This window comes from Macrosteles quadrilineatus, unplaced genomic scaffold (genome assembly GCF_028750875.1).
Source record: "Macrosteles quadrilineatus isolate MER2022 unplaced genomic scaffold, UCM_ALF_1.0 Scaffold_1__1_contigs__length_201487025, whole genome shotgun sequence".
Classification (NCBI taxonomy): Eukaryota; Metazoa; Arthropoda; class Insecta; order Hemiptera; family Cicadellidae; genus Macrosteles; species Macrosteles quadrilineatus.
This window is the reverse complement of record NW_026542594.1, coordinates 61049044-61064425: the sequence shown is the minus strand read 5'-3', so window position 1 is coordinate 61064425 and position 15382 is coordinate 61049044. Positions and strand designations below refer to the sequence as shown.

The 15382-nt window shown below is 34.7% G+C and overlaps 1 protein-coding gene across 1 annotated transcript; it reads left to right on the top strand.

Moving 5' to 3' along the window:
- Positions 1-585: 585 nt before the first annotated feature.
- LOC128997477 (uncharacterized) lies at positions 586-4242 on the top strand. Its single transcript, XM_054423117.1, has one exon. The coding sequence runs from the start codon at positions 586-588 to the stop codon at positions 4240-4242; it is 3657 nt and encodes a 1218-aa protein (XP_054279092.1).
- Positions 4243-15382: the final 11140 nt, after the last annotated feature.

Sequence of the window (15382 nt, the reverse complement as noted above, 5' to 3'; positions counted from 1 at the left end):
TTCAGAGACTCAAACGCCACATGCACATTTTTTAGTAAAAGTGATCACAACATTTACCAATGCTCAGAGTTTAAAGATTTGTCCGTACAGGAAAGATACAATTTTGTGAGGAAAAACCACCTCTGTTTGAACTGCTTAGGTACCGCTCATTCTGTCAAAGACTGTAAGTCAAATAAAACATGTTTTCACTGTAAACTGAAACATCACTCCCTCTTACATCAAACTAATAATAGGCCTAATGATAAGCTTAACCAAAAGCCTAAAGATAATGCTCCAACGCCCAAGGAAATGAATAAAACTTATGATCACCCTGAACCTCCCTTTGTAGCTGTCTCCTCAAACCCTAATACCACTATATTGCTAGCCACTGCATTGGTACACTTGAAAGCTAATAACGGTAACACAGTTGTAGCCCGAGCCGTTATTGACTCCGCATCTATGGTAAGCTGCGTAACAGAAAATATTGCTAACCTGCTTATGCTTAAACGGACATTTTCCAGTAATTCCAAGATAGATGGCCTATCATCAGTAGAAGTTAAATCTAAAGGTGTGTCAAAAGTTAACATATCGTCTCTTAGCGGAGAAATGATTGCTGATAACAACCCAGTCCTTATTCTAGACAGAATAACCTCAAACCTCCCACACTCAGAAGTTCCAGTTAATGTTAAAGAATACTTCAAACATTTGGTCCTGGCTGATCCAACTTTTCATTTGCCTAGTAAGATAGATGTGCTCATAGGTGCTGATCTATTCGCTAAAGTAATCACTGGTGAACGCATTATCCTTAACAAGGATCTTCCTGCTGCCATGAATTCTGTATTTGGATATCTTATCATAGGATCTGCCCCAACTCTTCCTGCTGTAGTCCCTCACAAAACAGCCCCTCAATGCAAGGGTAATCTTTCTTCTTTATTAAGTACTCAAGATATTGATTTGCACAATTCTCTGCAGAAATTTTGGACTCTAGAGGAACCTCCCATCAAACATCATATTACATCTGAACAAGAAATTTGTGAAAATCACTTTCTAAACACGGTCTCTAGGGATTCAGATGGACGCTACTTTGTTAGGCTACCCATAAAAGAAAATCATCCCCCTCTTGGTGACTCATCATTTTGCGCTCGTAATAGATTCCTATCACTTGAAAGAAAATTAGAAAGTCAGCCTGAAGTTAAAGCAGAGTATAGTAAAGCCATACATGATTTATTGTCATCTAGTCACATGGAACCTGTTAACCCTCCTCCAAACAGTGATAATAAACAATTTTACTTACCTCACCATGCTATTGTCAAAGTAGATTCCTCAACCACCAAGCTTCGTGTAGTATACGATGCAAGCGCACGCAGCTCCTCAGGTGTCAGCCTTAACGATATTCTACATACCGGGCCAAAACTACATAATGATCTTAATGATATTCTGTTAAAGTTTAGACTTTCCCCTATTGTCTTCTCATGTGACATCAAACAAATGTTTCGTCAAATAATGATCCACCCAGATGATAGAAACTATCAAATGTTGTATTGGAGAGATGACAAAGACGACCCCTTTTCAGTTTACCGTTTAACTACAGTTGTGTTTGGATTCAACTGCTCACCCTACTTGGCACTAAGGACACTTCACCAACTTATCACTGATGAAGGCGCAAACTTCCCTCTGGCAGCTGAGGCTTTAAAGAAACAAGTATATGTAGATGATTTAATATTAGGTGCCAACAGCATAGAACAAGCTTTGGTACTAAGAAATGAGGTGGAACAACTTCTTTTAAAAGGATGTTTCGAACTGAGGAAATGGACTAGCAACTGCCCTCAAATCATGGAAACTCTCCCCGACTCTTACAAAGAAACTCCTCTATATTTCAACTCCTCAGATCAACCTTATTTCAAGGTACTAGGTATAAAATGGTCACCTAACTCAGACACTTCCTCTTATCAGTTGAATATCCCAGACACGCCTCCCACTAAACGAGGTATACTTGGAACAGTTAGCAGAATATTTGATCCAAACGGTTGGTTGACTCCAGTCACTCTTTGGGTAAAAGCGTTGATACAAGTTTTATGGGCACTAGGTTTATCATGGGATGCGCCTGTACCTCCGGATCTAACTGAAAAATGGTCTAAGTTCCTCCAACAACTCCCTTTCTTAAGTGAACTTAGCTTACCTCGATATGTTTCCGTAGCTGATGCTGTTCATATCAGTTTACATGGATTTTGTGATGGGTCTGAAACAGGTTACGGAGCTTGTGTCTACTTGCGATGTGTAAGTTCTTCCGGAGAAATCAACGTACATCTGTTAATTGCCAAAGCTCGAGTAGCTCCTCTTAGGAAGATCTCCATCCCTAGACTAGAATTGTGTGGTGCCCATCTTTTGTCCAAACTCCTGAACTATTGCAACTCTCTACTCTCCCAAGATTATCTTGTCAACGAATTACATGCTTGGTGTGATTCATCTGTAGTCTTGTCATGGATAAAAACTGTACCCTACCGGTTAAAAGTTTATGTTGCAAATCGAGTCTCAGAAATTCAAGAACTTACTCCTACTTACATATGGAAACATGTCTCAACTCATTGTAATCCAGCTGACATTGCCAGTAGAGGAACCCTTCCCATTTCTATGAAAGACAACAGTTTATGGTGGAACGGTCCCAATTGGTTATCTCTGGATCAGGAATCATGGCCTATTCCTCGCTTCACCCCTCTCCAAGACGAACAATTGCCAGAACGTAAGATCGAACCTTTACCAATAATGGTTACAACTAAAAAACCAGACTTATTCAACAGGTTTTCATCTTGGTCAACCCTCCAGCGAGTCATTGCTTACGTTCTACGCTTCAAAAATAACCTTACAAACCAGGTTAAAGAATCAGGGTTTTTAAAGCTTGAAGAGCTTGATAAAGCAACAATCACTATCTGTAAAATGATTCAGCAAACTGTCTTTTCTGAAGATATTTCTAGATTGAAAGATGGAAAACCTTGTTCCTTTCGTCTCGCGTCTCTCTCCCCCTTCTTAGACGAAAATGGATTGATTCGTGTTGGAGGCCGCCTTAAGCACTCTCAAGTATCCTACGCTGCAAAGCATCCTATTGTATTGCCCAAAACTAACCATGTCACCAATCTCATCGTTGATCATTACCATTTGAAACACTTGCATGCTGGACCTCAGTTTTTACAAGCCGTTTTATCTCAGAAGTTTTGGATCCTATCTGCTCGAAGTATTATTCGAAGAAGAGTTTACAAGTGCATCCGATGCTTCAAATGCAATCCTAAGACAACAACTCAGAAAATGGGAGATCTTCCTCCACAACGAGTCCTACCCTCAAGAGTGTTCAACAACTGCGGGACGGACTTTTTAGGCCCATTCTCAGTTAAACCTTGCAAATTAAGGAAGTCCTGTCCAATCAAAGTATACGTTTGTATCTTCATTTGTTTTTCTGTCAAGGCTGTACATTTAGAGGTTGTTACAGATCTCAGTTCCGAAGCTTACCTAGCAGCATTGACGAGATTTGTCTCTCGACGAGGGTTGTGTAGCAACATCTACTCGGACAGCGGAACAAATTATGTAGGTGCCGCTAATGAAGTTCAAAAGATTGTTAAGAATTTCTTCGTCCAGAAAGAAACTCAAGAAGCTCTTAGTAAGTTTGCAATGGAAAACAACATTACATTTCATTTCTTACCCCCCGCAGCTCCACACCAAGGTGGCCTTTGGGAGAGAACTGTCCGCAGTGTCAAACACCATCTTCGGAGAGTCATAGGCGAACAGATTCTTACTCTTGAAGAGTTCATCACACTAACCACTCGCATCGAAGCAATTCTAAATTCACGGCCCTTAACCCCACTTTCATCTGACCCCAGCGAAATTAATTGCTTAACTCCAGGTCATTTTCTGATTGGAGGACCTCTTTTATCTCTTCCCGAAGCTAACTGGAATGATGTCTCAACAAACAGATTGTCAAGGTGGAAGTTTGTTCAAGCATTAACCCAAAGTTTTTGGAAAAGATGGCAAAAGGAATACCTCTACACGTTGCAACAACGAGGGAAATGGAGAAGTCCTCAACCTAAAATCAAAATTGGAGATCTTGTCCTATTGCATGAACCAAACCAACCTCCCCTTTCATGGAAAATGGGACGTATCATTTCAACCTCCCCAGGGCAAGATGGTCTTGTACGAGTTGTAAGATTAAAAACTTCAACAGGAACACTCTCCAGATCTATAACTAAAGTCTCACCCCTCCCAATCAATGAGTAATAAAAGAAGTTAAGACTGTTAACCAAGAGTTTATTGTAAATAATATGTTCCTTTCTAAATACATTTTTTTTCTTCTCAATACTTGATTATTAGGTGAACCCCACTAAGTGGTTCACGGGCGGGGGTATGTTCAGTAAGGTTTATACTCAATGGTAATATTCAGTATAATTAACTTTGTTATAATAATGCTTTCTATCAACTAAAAATAAATACAGATGGCATTGGTTTTTAATTTGTTTTAATGTTTAAAACAACATATGTGATTTAACAATGAAATAATTTATTAGTAATTTTGTTAGTTGAAAAACAAACACATCAAGACTCAAGATCCCTCTCTCTTTTGTAATCTCTCTTTAAAGTTCTGTAAAATCATTGAAAGTTTATTTGTTAATATTAAAACTATTTGTTAATTGTATCTCAGTGTTCTAATTTGAAGAATCAAACTCCGCTTAACTTATAAATACAGTCCACTCCACACGCTACCGAAATTCTACACATATACAATGTATATAGTCACGCCTTATTGGAGACATACAGTGTGTTTAGTGTTGTTGTTGGTCATTAGATCTATGTGTAATGTATCAGTCTTCAATGCATAAATAATCAATATCTACCCTTTAACACACTCCTTGTAGCAATTTTATACATTGATAATAGTTTTTAGTTTCATCTTTATTTACTGCACTAAATAAAAAAATAGACAAAAACGCTATCTGCTGTGCAGCTTCCATGTTCCTTATAATATTAAAAATATATTCCCTACTCTATTTTCCTTATTTTCTGAAACGTATTACAATTGTTAATTAATAAAATAAAATAAAAATAAAAAATGTTATTTTAGTTTTATTTATTGAAATGCATAATTACATTTTTTTAACGAGTTCAAATCCATATTCCAACGCATTAATAAAATAAAAGCCTAGACTTGGCCAGTCCCTGCCATTCCTACCACCAGCTGAGACAGTATCTTTGTATGAAGAGAATTGTAATTAGAAAGCCATTGAGTTGTAGGTCACTCTACGGTAGAATGTTACTTACCTTGATTTATTTCTTATTAGGGTTAAGCTTACAGGATTACTAGTAATAGTTTTATACATTTTCAAATTTTCTTCCTGCTATAAAAATTTAATTGAAACTAAATCATATAAACTATTTAATCATCAAAAAGAAAGTATATCAACACAGAATTTATGGTGTGTAAAAAATTAGTATGAGAATGATACAGGTGAATATATAATCAGTTGTACTTTGTCGAACAATGATAAGTTGTCACTATGTAGTAGTCAGGTGAAGAATGATCATTTGCCTTGCAAGAGTGCCACGTCGCGTTGTCGCGTTGAAAACATTTAAATAAATTCCCTAATCTGAATTTCATTACCTCTATTTTCATGTCCTCTATTTGAATCTTTAGTTCAGATTTTTCCATAAATCCTCGTGACCTTAGTGACATTTGCTCATTCTGAAAAAACCCACTTTAATGGCGAACTTAATGTTTCCTTAGGCCGGGGCCACACGTGGCGGATCGTCCGCGCGGCTTATGATCGTACGATCATAAGCCGCGCGACGATGTCCCGGCCACACGGAGCGGATGAACCGCTTCCGGTTCAGGTTTCCCAGCCTACGTACTGAGATTCTAACATGGTTTATACACTCGTTCTCGTTGTAGTCATGGAAGAAACACGTACAGTATGTTAGTTTGTGCATTAGAAGCGTGTGGTGAGCTAGAGCCTAAGGCAAACCAAAATCATTGGGTCCATCATTTCATAACCGATAAACCATTTGTGTTCCAAACCTTTTACGAGCACATGCGAAACCATAGTTCGGAGTCTTTTTTGTTACTATCGCATGTAGATAGCATCGTTTGACGAGCTACTTCAATCGCTTTGACCGCATATAACGAAGGAAGATATACTCATGAGAAATGTACAACATGAGAAATCCCACATTATCTTTAACAAGTTCTATTGATTTGTCTGTATCGAACATTTTACACCTATAAACCGAAATGCACAAGCCCAAACTAAAAAAAACCACTACAAATGCTTGAAAATGAGCTCCAACCGCGCGGACAATCCGTATCGTGTGGCCACTCTCATAAGACTACATGTGTCATCCCCTCCAACGCGGCTTATGATCGCGCGGACAATCCGCGACATGGCGCGGACAATCCGCCCAGGCGGCTTAGGATCGCCCCGTGTGGCCACTCTCAATTGATTCAATGTGTTGTCGCACCACGCGGATCATCCGCGTGGTCCGTCCGCGCGGATGATCCGCGTCGTGTGGCCCCGGCCTTTATAGTCAGTGTTCTGAACACATGTGCTTACAAATTGTCTCCTGAATTTGAAACTTGAGTGACATTTGAGATTTACCACCTTATGAACTAGGACCAAAAACACCTTTTTATCATGTTATTTATAATTTAAACCTTGATGTGATAGAAGGCCCATGCAATTGAAAAGATTAACTAAGCGAAGCTTTTAATGCTCTATGCTACATTCAGCTTTTTTATTTTTAAACATTAGGTACTTTTTGCTGGCTATGTTCAAGAGCATTTCTATTGTGCATGATTGGTATGTGAGTTTTTCAAATTATGCCTCAGCCTTATGAGCATACTCATCAGATGTGTATAGTATACAACCTTTAAACCTTTTAGACTACGATAACTAACGTAACAAGTTAGTATATTTCATCCTCAGATTTTGAAGTGGCTCTTTTCAATTCAAACTTATTGGGAACTTCCAAATCATGGTTATATAAGTCAAATGTGTTAGGTACTTGCTCCCATAATATTGCAAGAAAACAAGATTAACAATTTTGAATGAAAATTAAAAACAGCATTAATGATTCGTCAGTAAGTCATATAAGCTCTTACGCAATCACGAGTAACTATGAACAGTTGTTTTATTATGCTATTATTACAGCTAAATTGTTTGTTTAACTGAACCATATAGTTCTGCAAAAGGAATTCTCTTTTACTCTGAAGGCTTATTGGGAGAAGTCCGGGGTTTTATTAGATAATTTGGTAAAAGGTGTAGTCTACAAAAAAATCCACTACAGTGCATTATGAAACACAACGATAGTTCAAGACTAAAGCCAAGATGGAGAAGACGACGACCATCGTCAAGTGTACGAGATGCACCCAGGTAACTGGGGGAAACCAGCGACTTGGCGAAATTTGCTGCTTAAGTCACAAGTTAGGTAATAAGCCTACATTACTCACACACTGTTACTGTATTTGTGTTAAATCCTGCTGTGTTAGAGTCTATGTGTAGATAACGATGTTGCCGTATCCTGCATCGTCGCAGAGACATATCACCGACATCACGTTTAATGTTACTCTCGACCCTCTGTCAGGAACAGATGTTCATTCGGGTTACTCACCTTACACTTAACCTTAATAGGAAACTACAAACTTGTTTAGTTTGAACGCAAAGTGGCATTAAATGTGTGATGGTATTTGTGTAAATTTTAATATTTTAAAGGTTGGGATCTTGGATATTTTACAAGAGTACTAACCCCAAGCGAGTTAATATCTAAAGTTATGTTTTATTAGGAATATGTTTCCTTAAACATGCAGTAAAAAAATAGTATAAATAAATTATGAGGATCATGCTTAGATGAATACCTTCTCTTAAAAAAGTAAATTTAGTGAAATGATTGAAAATGAACTCACGAACTAGATGACTTGAGGTGTGATTAATTCTCAAAAATTTTTAATCGACGTTACTTGGAAACGTAGCCTAGCTATCATTTAATGAGAAATATTTATCAAACTTATTACCCGTTTCATACAAATTTTAAAAATTAATTATATATACAGGGAGGCTGAAAAGTAACTTGCACCCCCCTTAACTTTTCAACCATTTGAGATATTTGAAATCCGTTTGCGGACACCTTCTTGGATATGAGGGACTACAATAGTTGTGGTCAATTTTGAAAATTTTGCCCTTAGGGGTAGTGGGGGTAGGGGGTAGGTAAAAATTGTTTGAATATTTTAAGCTACCCCCAACCCCCACTACCCTTAAGGTCAAAATTTTGTATTGACATTATTGTCGTTAATCTTTGAAAAATTACACTGAAAAAAAAACCATTAGAATTATAGCGTTTTTAATTGATGATATATAATGTATGGTCAATTTAATATCATTTAAAGGAGAGCAAATCAAACATTTACTTCTGTATAACTAAACTCAAAACCGTTTTAAGGCAATAGAAAATTTGTATTTCAATAACTAAAATACGTAAACAATAGAATATGATAATACTAAAACTCTGCCAACGTTAAGTATTTTTGAAATTCGTTTGAACAAAATCATGAGGGCTTAAGATATTAAGGAAATTATAAGATAATGTCATACGTTATACTTTTTCATGTTATTGTAATTGTTATACACATATAAACGGAAAATTAGGCTAATGTGTTGTTTATGAAATTTGTAAATCGAGACAAGTGTCTCTACAATCGAGAATAATGTTATAGGCTATTATAAAAATATTACAGATGACCTTCAATGAGTAAGTTCAGTATAAGTACAATTATCAGAAACTCCACCTTAGAGTTGTTAACACAGGTTAACCAATCATAGTTTCCTGCTGTAATAAACGCCGTTTATTACATTTAGAATCACCGTCTAGAGTCACCACTGTCTGGGGTAGTAATAACCACCTTTATATCCTTTATTGTTTTGATAGAAAATGTGATACAGTTCATACTCATTTAATGGATTGGTATTTTAACACCGTCTTCATTCAAAGCCAAATGGTACGCCAACATCGATCCTACAATACATTTAATGTAGAGTTTTCTCAATATTATCATTCCAAGGAAGTGGACCTTGCAGTAGATTGATGGTTTTATTTATCTGCTAGTAAATTTGTCAAAGTCACAGTGGACAAATGATGTTGAGGAGTTCTTTCTACCTGCAACACTGGCTGCTGAGTGGAGATATTCTACCCTTCATGGTTCTACTCATCCGATATCCAACGTTATTTTTCCCCTTTTAAGTATTGTAACCGATATGTTTATGGTACCATGATCTGATAATAAATACATGTTATTAGCACTCGGTGGCTCATCAAACTTACATATTCTTCAACTAATAGAATCCATCCCATAGGTATTATTACCTAGCCTATTGCATCAATTTACAATAGGCTATTTTGGTATTGCAAACTTCATATAGTGTTTTGCATATTATGAGAAGCATATCCCCATTTACACATTAATATTGTTTTAATCGAAACACTGATTGCGTATTTTCAAATCATCAATATCAATCAGCATTAATTTAATCTTGTATACAGGCAGCATAAAGCTAACGGTGTATATATTTAAAAAAAAAGATGTAGAAGGACTGTGATCAGGAAAGTTCCATGGATGATAATATCGTGACAAAATCAAAATGTACTAATATACAAAACGTTTATTTTGTATGTAGTTTCTTTGGTAAACTTTGATTTGTCGTCGAACATTATATAGGTAAAAGTCGTGTATATACCTGATACACTAAGGGTTTTCTGTAACATCCCATCTCAACCATCATAGTTAACCAATCTTATGTTAACCAAACTATTGAGGTGTCATTGTAAAGCTTACAATCTAAAAGGGTCGAATGGTAACCAAGATTGTAATTGCATTTAGTGCCTCACCTCTCTAGGGTTAAATTATTTATTTCTACAGTTCACTTTCAAAGATTCAGCGATGCTTAGCAACTTTAATTGTAACAAATTAAAAGTTAAATTCTAATTGTACATCATATTATTCAGTAGAATGTTTAAGCTCAGTCAAAATGAAAAAATACGTAAAATCTAATTAAAATAGAATAATTAAATTCAATTAATAGAAAATTTGTAGTTTAATTAACCTAAACTGTCCGAAATACATGGTCATCACTGGATGTATTTTAAGGGTTAACGTTAATTTCGCTAGCATAGGGCCAGCGTGTGATCATTGCCTCTCACCTTTCATCTTTCGACCAAAGTGTAGATAAGTGCATAGGTACGAACAATAAAATGTTAAACATATTTTTGATACTATATTTATATTCGGCATCTTTTGATTTAGCCCCTAATTAATTATAGGCATTTATAAACGGGTTTTTAGACATAGTTTACGAAAAATCCCACGTAATATAATGGAAAATCCAATTACCTTTTTACTGTCATTTTAAAGGTGCTAGCTAATGAACCTAGCACCTCACTGCTAGGTTCATCATTTGGTATATATCGGTACAGTATAGCTCGTTTAGTCGCGGTGTATAAAAAAAAATAAAACCAAAAACCATTTAACTAAAGATTTAATAATTGTTGACTTTTAAAACCCCTCCATTTAGAAAGGTCAAAAGAGGAACTTGAGTCTTACTCAAGCAAAGTTATCTGTACTTAGTGAAGGGGATGTTTGATCAAAGCTGAGGCAGATGAAACGTTTACACGGGACACGGGACGAATGTCGCTGTATAACCATTACAATTTGTCGTTCAGTGCATCCCACCAAAAATACTAAGGTTACAGAGGATTTGGAAATTTAATTAACTTTCACATGGGAAGTGGATGAGTTCTGATAAGTAGGAAATTAAATAGCTAACAAATTCTCAATACATAATTTACTGATGAGTTTATGTATCTAAATCAATCTTTTAACCTTTTAGCGAATTTCCCATATAGGGAATAAGCTATTACCGTAGTACTCATGGTAAGACCTGGACCCGGGACCGATTTTTTTTTTCGTTTTGAGGTCCCTAGAGGCCAAAAACACCATCCGTTCAAATTCATATATATATATATATATATATTTATATATATATATATATATATTTATATATGTGTCCGTTAGCGCGATAACTCGAGCAAAAACGATCCGATTTTGATGAAATTTGGTACAAACGTGTAAACCTACGTTTATTCGAACGAGTTCGCGAACCAGCATGATCGGACCATGGGAACGGGGGTTTATGGGGGTTTTTATGGGGTAAAAATGGGTTTTTCCCACTTTTGACTCAAAAAACATAAAATTTTGCAATTTCTTTCCAAACTATTTTGTAGAGCTTAAAAAAAAGCAAATAATTTAGTATATTGAAGCGTTATAATGCACCTAATGGTTACGGAGAAAATTTCAAAAAATTGTAAATTTAAAATTCCCATGTTATTCTTATGGAGAATAAGTCAACTGTTGTAGTTTGCTTGTTTATTAACATTTTTTGCCCAAATTTGGAAAATGTTTTTATTTCTTACTAACTATTAACATTTTACATAAAAAACACTTTTACCCTCCCTGTTGCAGCAAACCTAAGTATGTGTTAAACTGATTCTATTTAAATAGGGAATAAATGTGATATTTTTAAGGAGACATTTTAGTGTAAATCCAATCAGGCGAATGGAAATTCGCTTAGTCTGCAGGTTTGCTGCAGCGGGGGTATTAAGACTTATAATAGTCCTCTTTATAATAAACTCTTTTAATAGTCCTATTCTTAATCTAAATGGCCTGGACGTCATAGTGTACCTTTTTATGATGCAGCAATGCTAAATCATGTTTCATGAACTAAGCAGAATCATTTAGTTGTAACAGTTTATGATACAAAATATTTAGTATCCTATATAGGTTATGGTTTATTTCCCCGTGGTTTATCAGGGGTGTTCAGAGTTTGCCCTCGTTACACTGTGGCGGTTATCATAAAAATCACAATTCGCAGTGGTAAATATTAGAGAAATACATCACCACTCATGTTTTCTATGTTTGAACCAGAAATGCAAAACTCTCTGCAATTTTTTTTCTAAATCTATTTAACTAACGCAGCAGCGGCTAGGACGCTTTGCAATTGATCCATTATGAATTTAATAGAATGAAATAGTAGTTAACCCAATCCTTCAGATTATACTAAATAGGATAGTGGACAGATTAGTGGTGTCTATATCTGTTTACTGAATCCCAGCAATATAGGTTGTAAAAACTTAGTGCTCCAAATAAAATTTAATTATTCTAACCTAAGTAGGACTAAAACATTTTTATTTTTCAAGGGAATCCGTATTTTTAAATAAAAACACAAGTATGCGAACATTAACATGGTAGAACATTACAAAATATACAATACAAACAATTAGATGAGTGACTGAAAACAACAATTAGGGGCTGAATTGTAAATGGCAATTCTCTACTGGGCTTGAGTCATGTTAATTGAAAATCGACATGTTTGTCTAGACTACATACATAGAAAAATTACACTTGTCAAGAGTCATTTATTACAGTTTACTGATCAAAAACATTCCAAAGCTATGTAATTTCAAGTTACTGAATTTCTGAGGAGATATAATAAATATGGATAATATGACAAGTTGCAGAAGTAAAAATGAGTTGAATCACACATATACCCCAACAACAACAAATAATCCCTTATTTCGTCTTTAATATCTAAAAACAATTTTTTTTAAATTTCACATTGTGGAATTCATTAACAAATTATGATAAAACGCTACATTTTACGTATTTGTTTAGATGATAAAAATGGAAACCGCTAATTTGTATTTGTACCTATATACAACTAAGAGTGGTCTAAATAATTATCTATGCCTAAGCACTTTTTTCTCAAAACAGATAGTAATTTATCTGAAAAAATGTTTAAACATCAATAAAACTACAAATGCAATAACTATAATGCATTGTACGACCTTACAGCGATGGACAGTCCTCTGAAATGACCTAAATTAGATTAGTGATTAAAGGTTTAATGTTGTCTTTTTTGACCTGATACTTATTTAGATCGTATGAAAATTAAAGGCATTTTTAACAGTAAAATGAAAATGTTCAAGGTTTAATTGTTATAAAACTAAATTTTAAACTTTAAAACATGAATCGTTAGAATTCATTGTTCTTGTTCATGGTTTTTTAACAATTTCATTTAGCCCTACTAACGCGTAAGATGTCCTATGTTGGTTAGACAAAGCCAAAGTTTAATCAAATGTCTGGCTAAAGATTAAACAGGAAAGCAAACTTTCACATAAACAACTTGTGCCAAGGTGAATCTTTAATGAATATTAAAACTGCACTTTAAATTGGACATCAACACTCTAATAAAAATACTCATTGTTTGAATTAAACTACAGGTTACAACTTTTTCCCATCATTATATGGGCAATATACAGAGTGGATGTTTTGAATACGTGCATTGCAGAAATAAAGCATTTATGATGTCTCTAAGGGAAATACACTAAACCTAGTTTTGATAATACTGTTAAACATATTAGTATCAAAGTGACAGTAAAAAATAAATAAATCCATAAAAAGAAGAATATTCCATAATGTAAGTGGGATGCCAGTTAAGAATCTTCAGATACCTGTGTGTAAGTAAAGCATATATGCAGTTGGTACATTGTTCATCTCCAGGTCACAAAACTGTATTCTGTTTACCCTAAAAATTTAACTCTGAATATAGATTTCATCATCTTTTTCTACCCTACGCAAATCGTATTCTAGTTGTACGAATATGAAGCCATTAAGCCTAATGCCAAAGAAAGCCCCCCAAAGTCGTTTATTTGAACAGTGATATCAACTAGTAATATGCATATGCGGTAACAAAATGGTTTACGGGGGGAGGGGTTTAAGTTCCTTCCCCCAATTTTTTTTGAAACAGGTAAGTTAGAATGTTTTAACTCCGCACCCCACTTAATATCTACTATACTATTACCTCATATCTACACCAGCTGTTCTGAATTAAATACAGCTCTAATTCATTAATTAATCCCCTACCGTTCTTAAAAGGGGCACACAGCTAGTTCGTAATTAAAAAGAAAATTGTGTTGGAAATCATACGTACTCGTATGTATGCCTTATATCTGTTTACCTCCTAAACCAAAATCAAACACCACCAGATTATTACCGTTTCTAGGTGTATTGTGATCCATACTTTCATGATACTATTCATACATATAAAACAATAACATGTCATAAAACAAAAACACAGTTGACGAATGTTGTGGAGTTAAATTCATTTCAATGGAAATATATTGATATTTTACATTACATATGCAACTTAAACATGTGTCAGGCCAGCAACTTAAAAAGGTATTAGAGCACATTTACACCAGGCTCGTTAATTCATTGCATATCTTTTATTATAACCATAAAATAGTGCCTTATTTATGATCGTATACGGTTATCAAATTATGGTTTTTGTTTTTTGATCTGCTTGATTTATTCGTTCAAAAGACTCGACCTAACATTAGTAAATAAATGTCGTTGACAATTGTCATTATACTGTTGGTTTACGAAACAAATATGTTTAAATAGTCATAGTAAATCATAGTGAATAGTCAAGCGTATTTCTTTCAACATTTAAAATAGTGTAGAAAACATTCCAAAATGATCGAATGGTATTTTGTAGAAAATGATTTGTGTGCTTAGTCTTTTGAACATTACATAAATTGTTATCTTATCAATCTAGGAACAGATCATGTATTTGGTTTTTTTGAACTGATGTATGATATTTAAATAGTTAAGGAAAAATTTATTTACAGTATACCGAATTATTGGTAGGGTAAAATAACAACATATATCTTTTAATACTTTATTTTCAAGATGAGTTGTTACCTTAGTTTGACCAGGCTTGAGATTGATAGACGGCTCATGTAAACAACGTTGGAGGAATTGGGTATTTGCAAAAAACGTTGTAAGGTGATGACGTGATTGATGACTTTTTAGCTAAATTGAGAGCCTGCCTCAAATTCTGATGAGCAATAGATAGCCTGAGATTTTAAATCTCACTAAACACGCTACAAACTTTTGCAAAAAGATCAGTTAAAAAATAACTGAAATATCACTACTTTTTTATCGTATAATGAGGTTCAATGGAGCTGAGCTAGTAAGGTTTGCCTGATTTTACAACTGAAAATCGTGTGATATTTAAGTTATTATTCATTCGATCTTTTAAAACTTGGTGACGTTTGATAGGGTATTGAAAATGGTAAATAAACGTTCGCTGGTAATTTAATTTTTTCATTAAATCAGCAATTTATAGTAATGTATGTTAAACATTTTTAATGGCAGCCATTTTCGAAATTTCGAATTAAACCAAGATAATTTTTTGATCACATGGATCGCTTTCACCTTAATATACATAAAAGATTTTTCATAAGATACATAATATTTTTA

Coding starts and splice junctions, on each gene's coding strand:
- LOC128997477 (XM_054423117.1), top strand. CDS start 586: ATGATTGCTGATAACAACCCAGTCCTTATTCTAGACAGAATAACCTCA.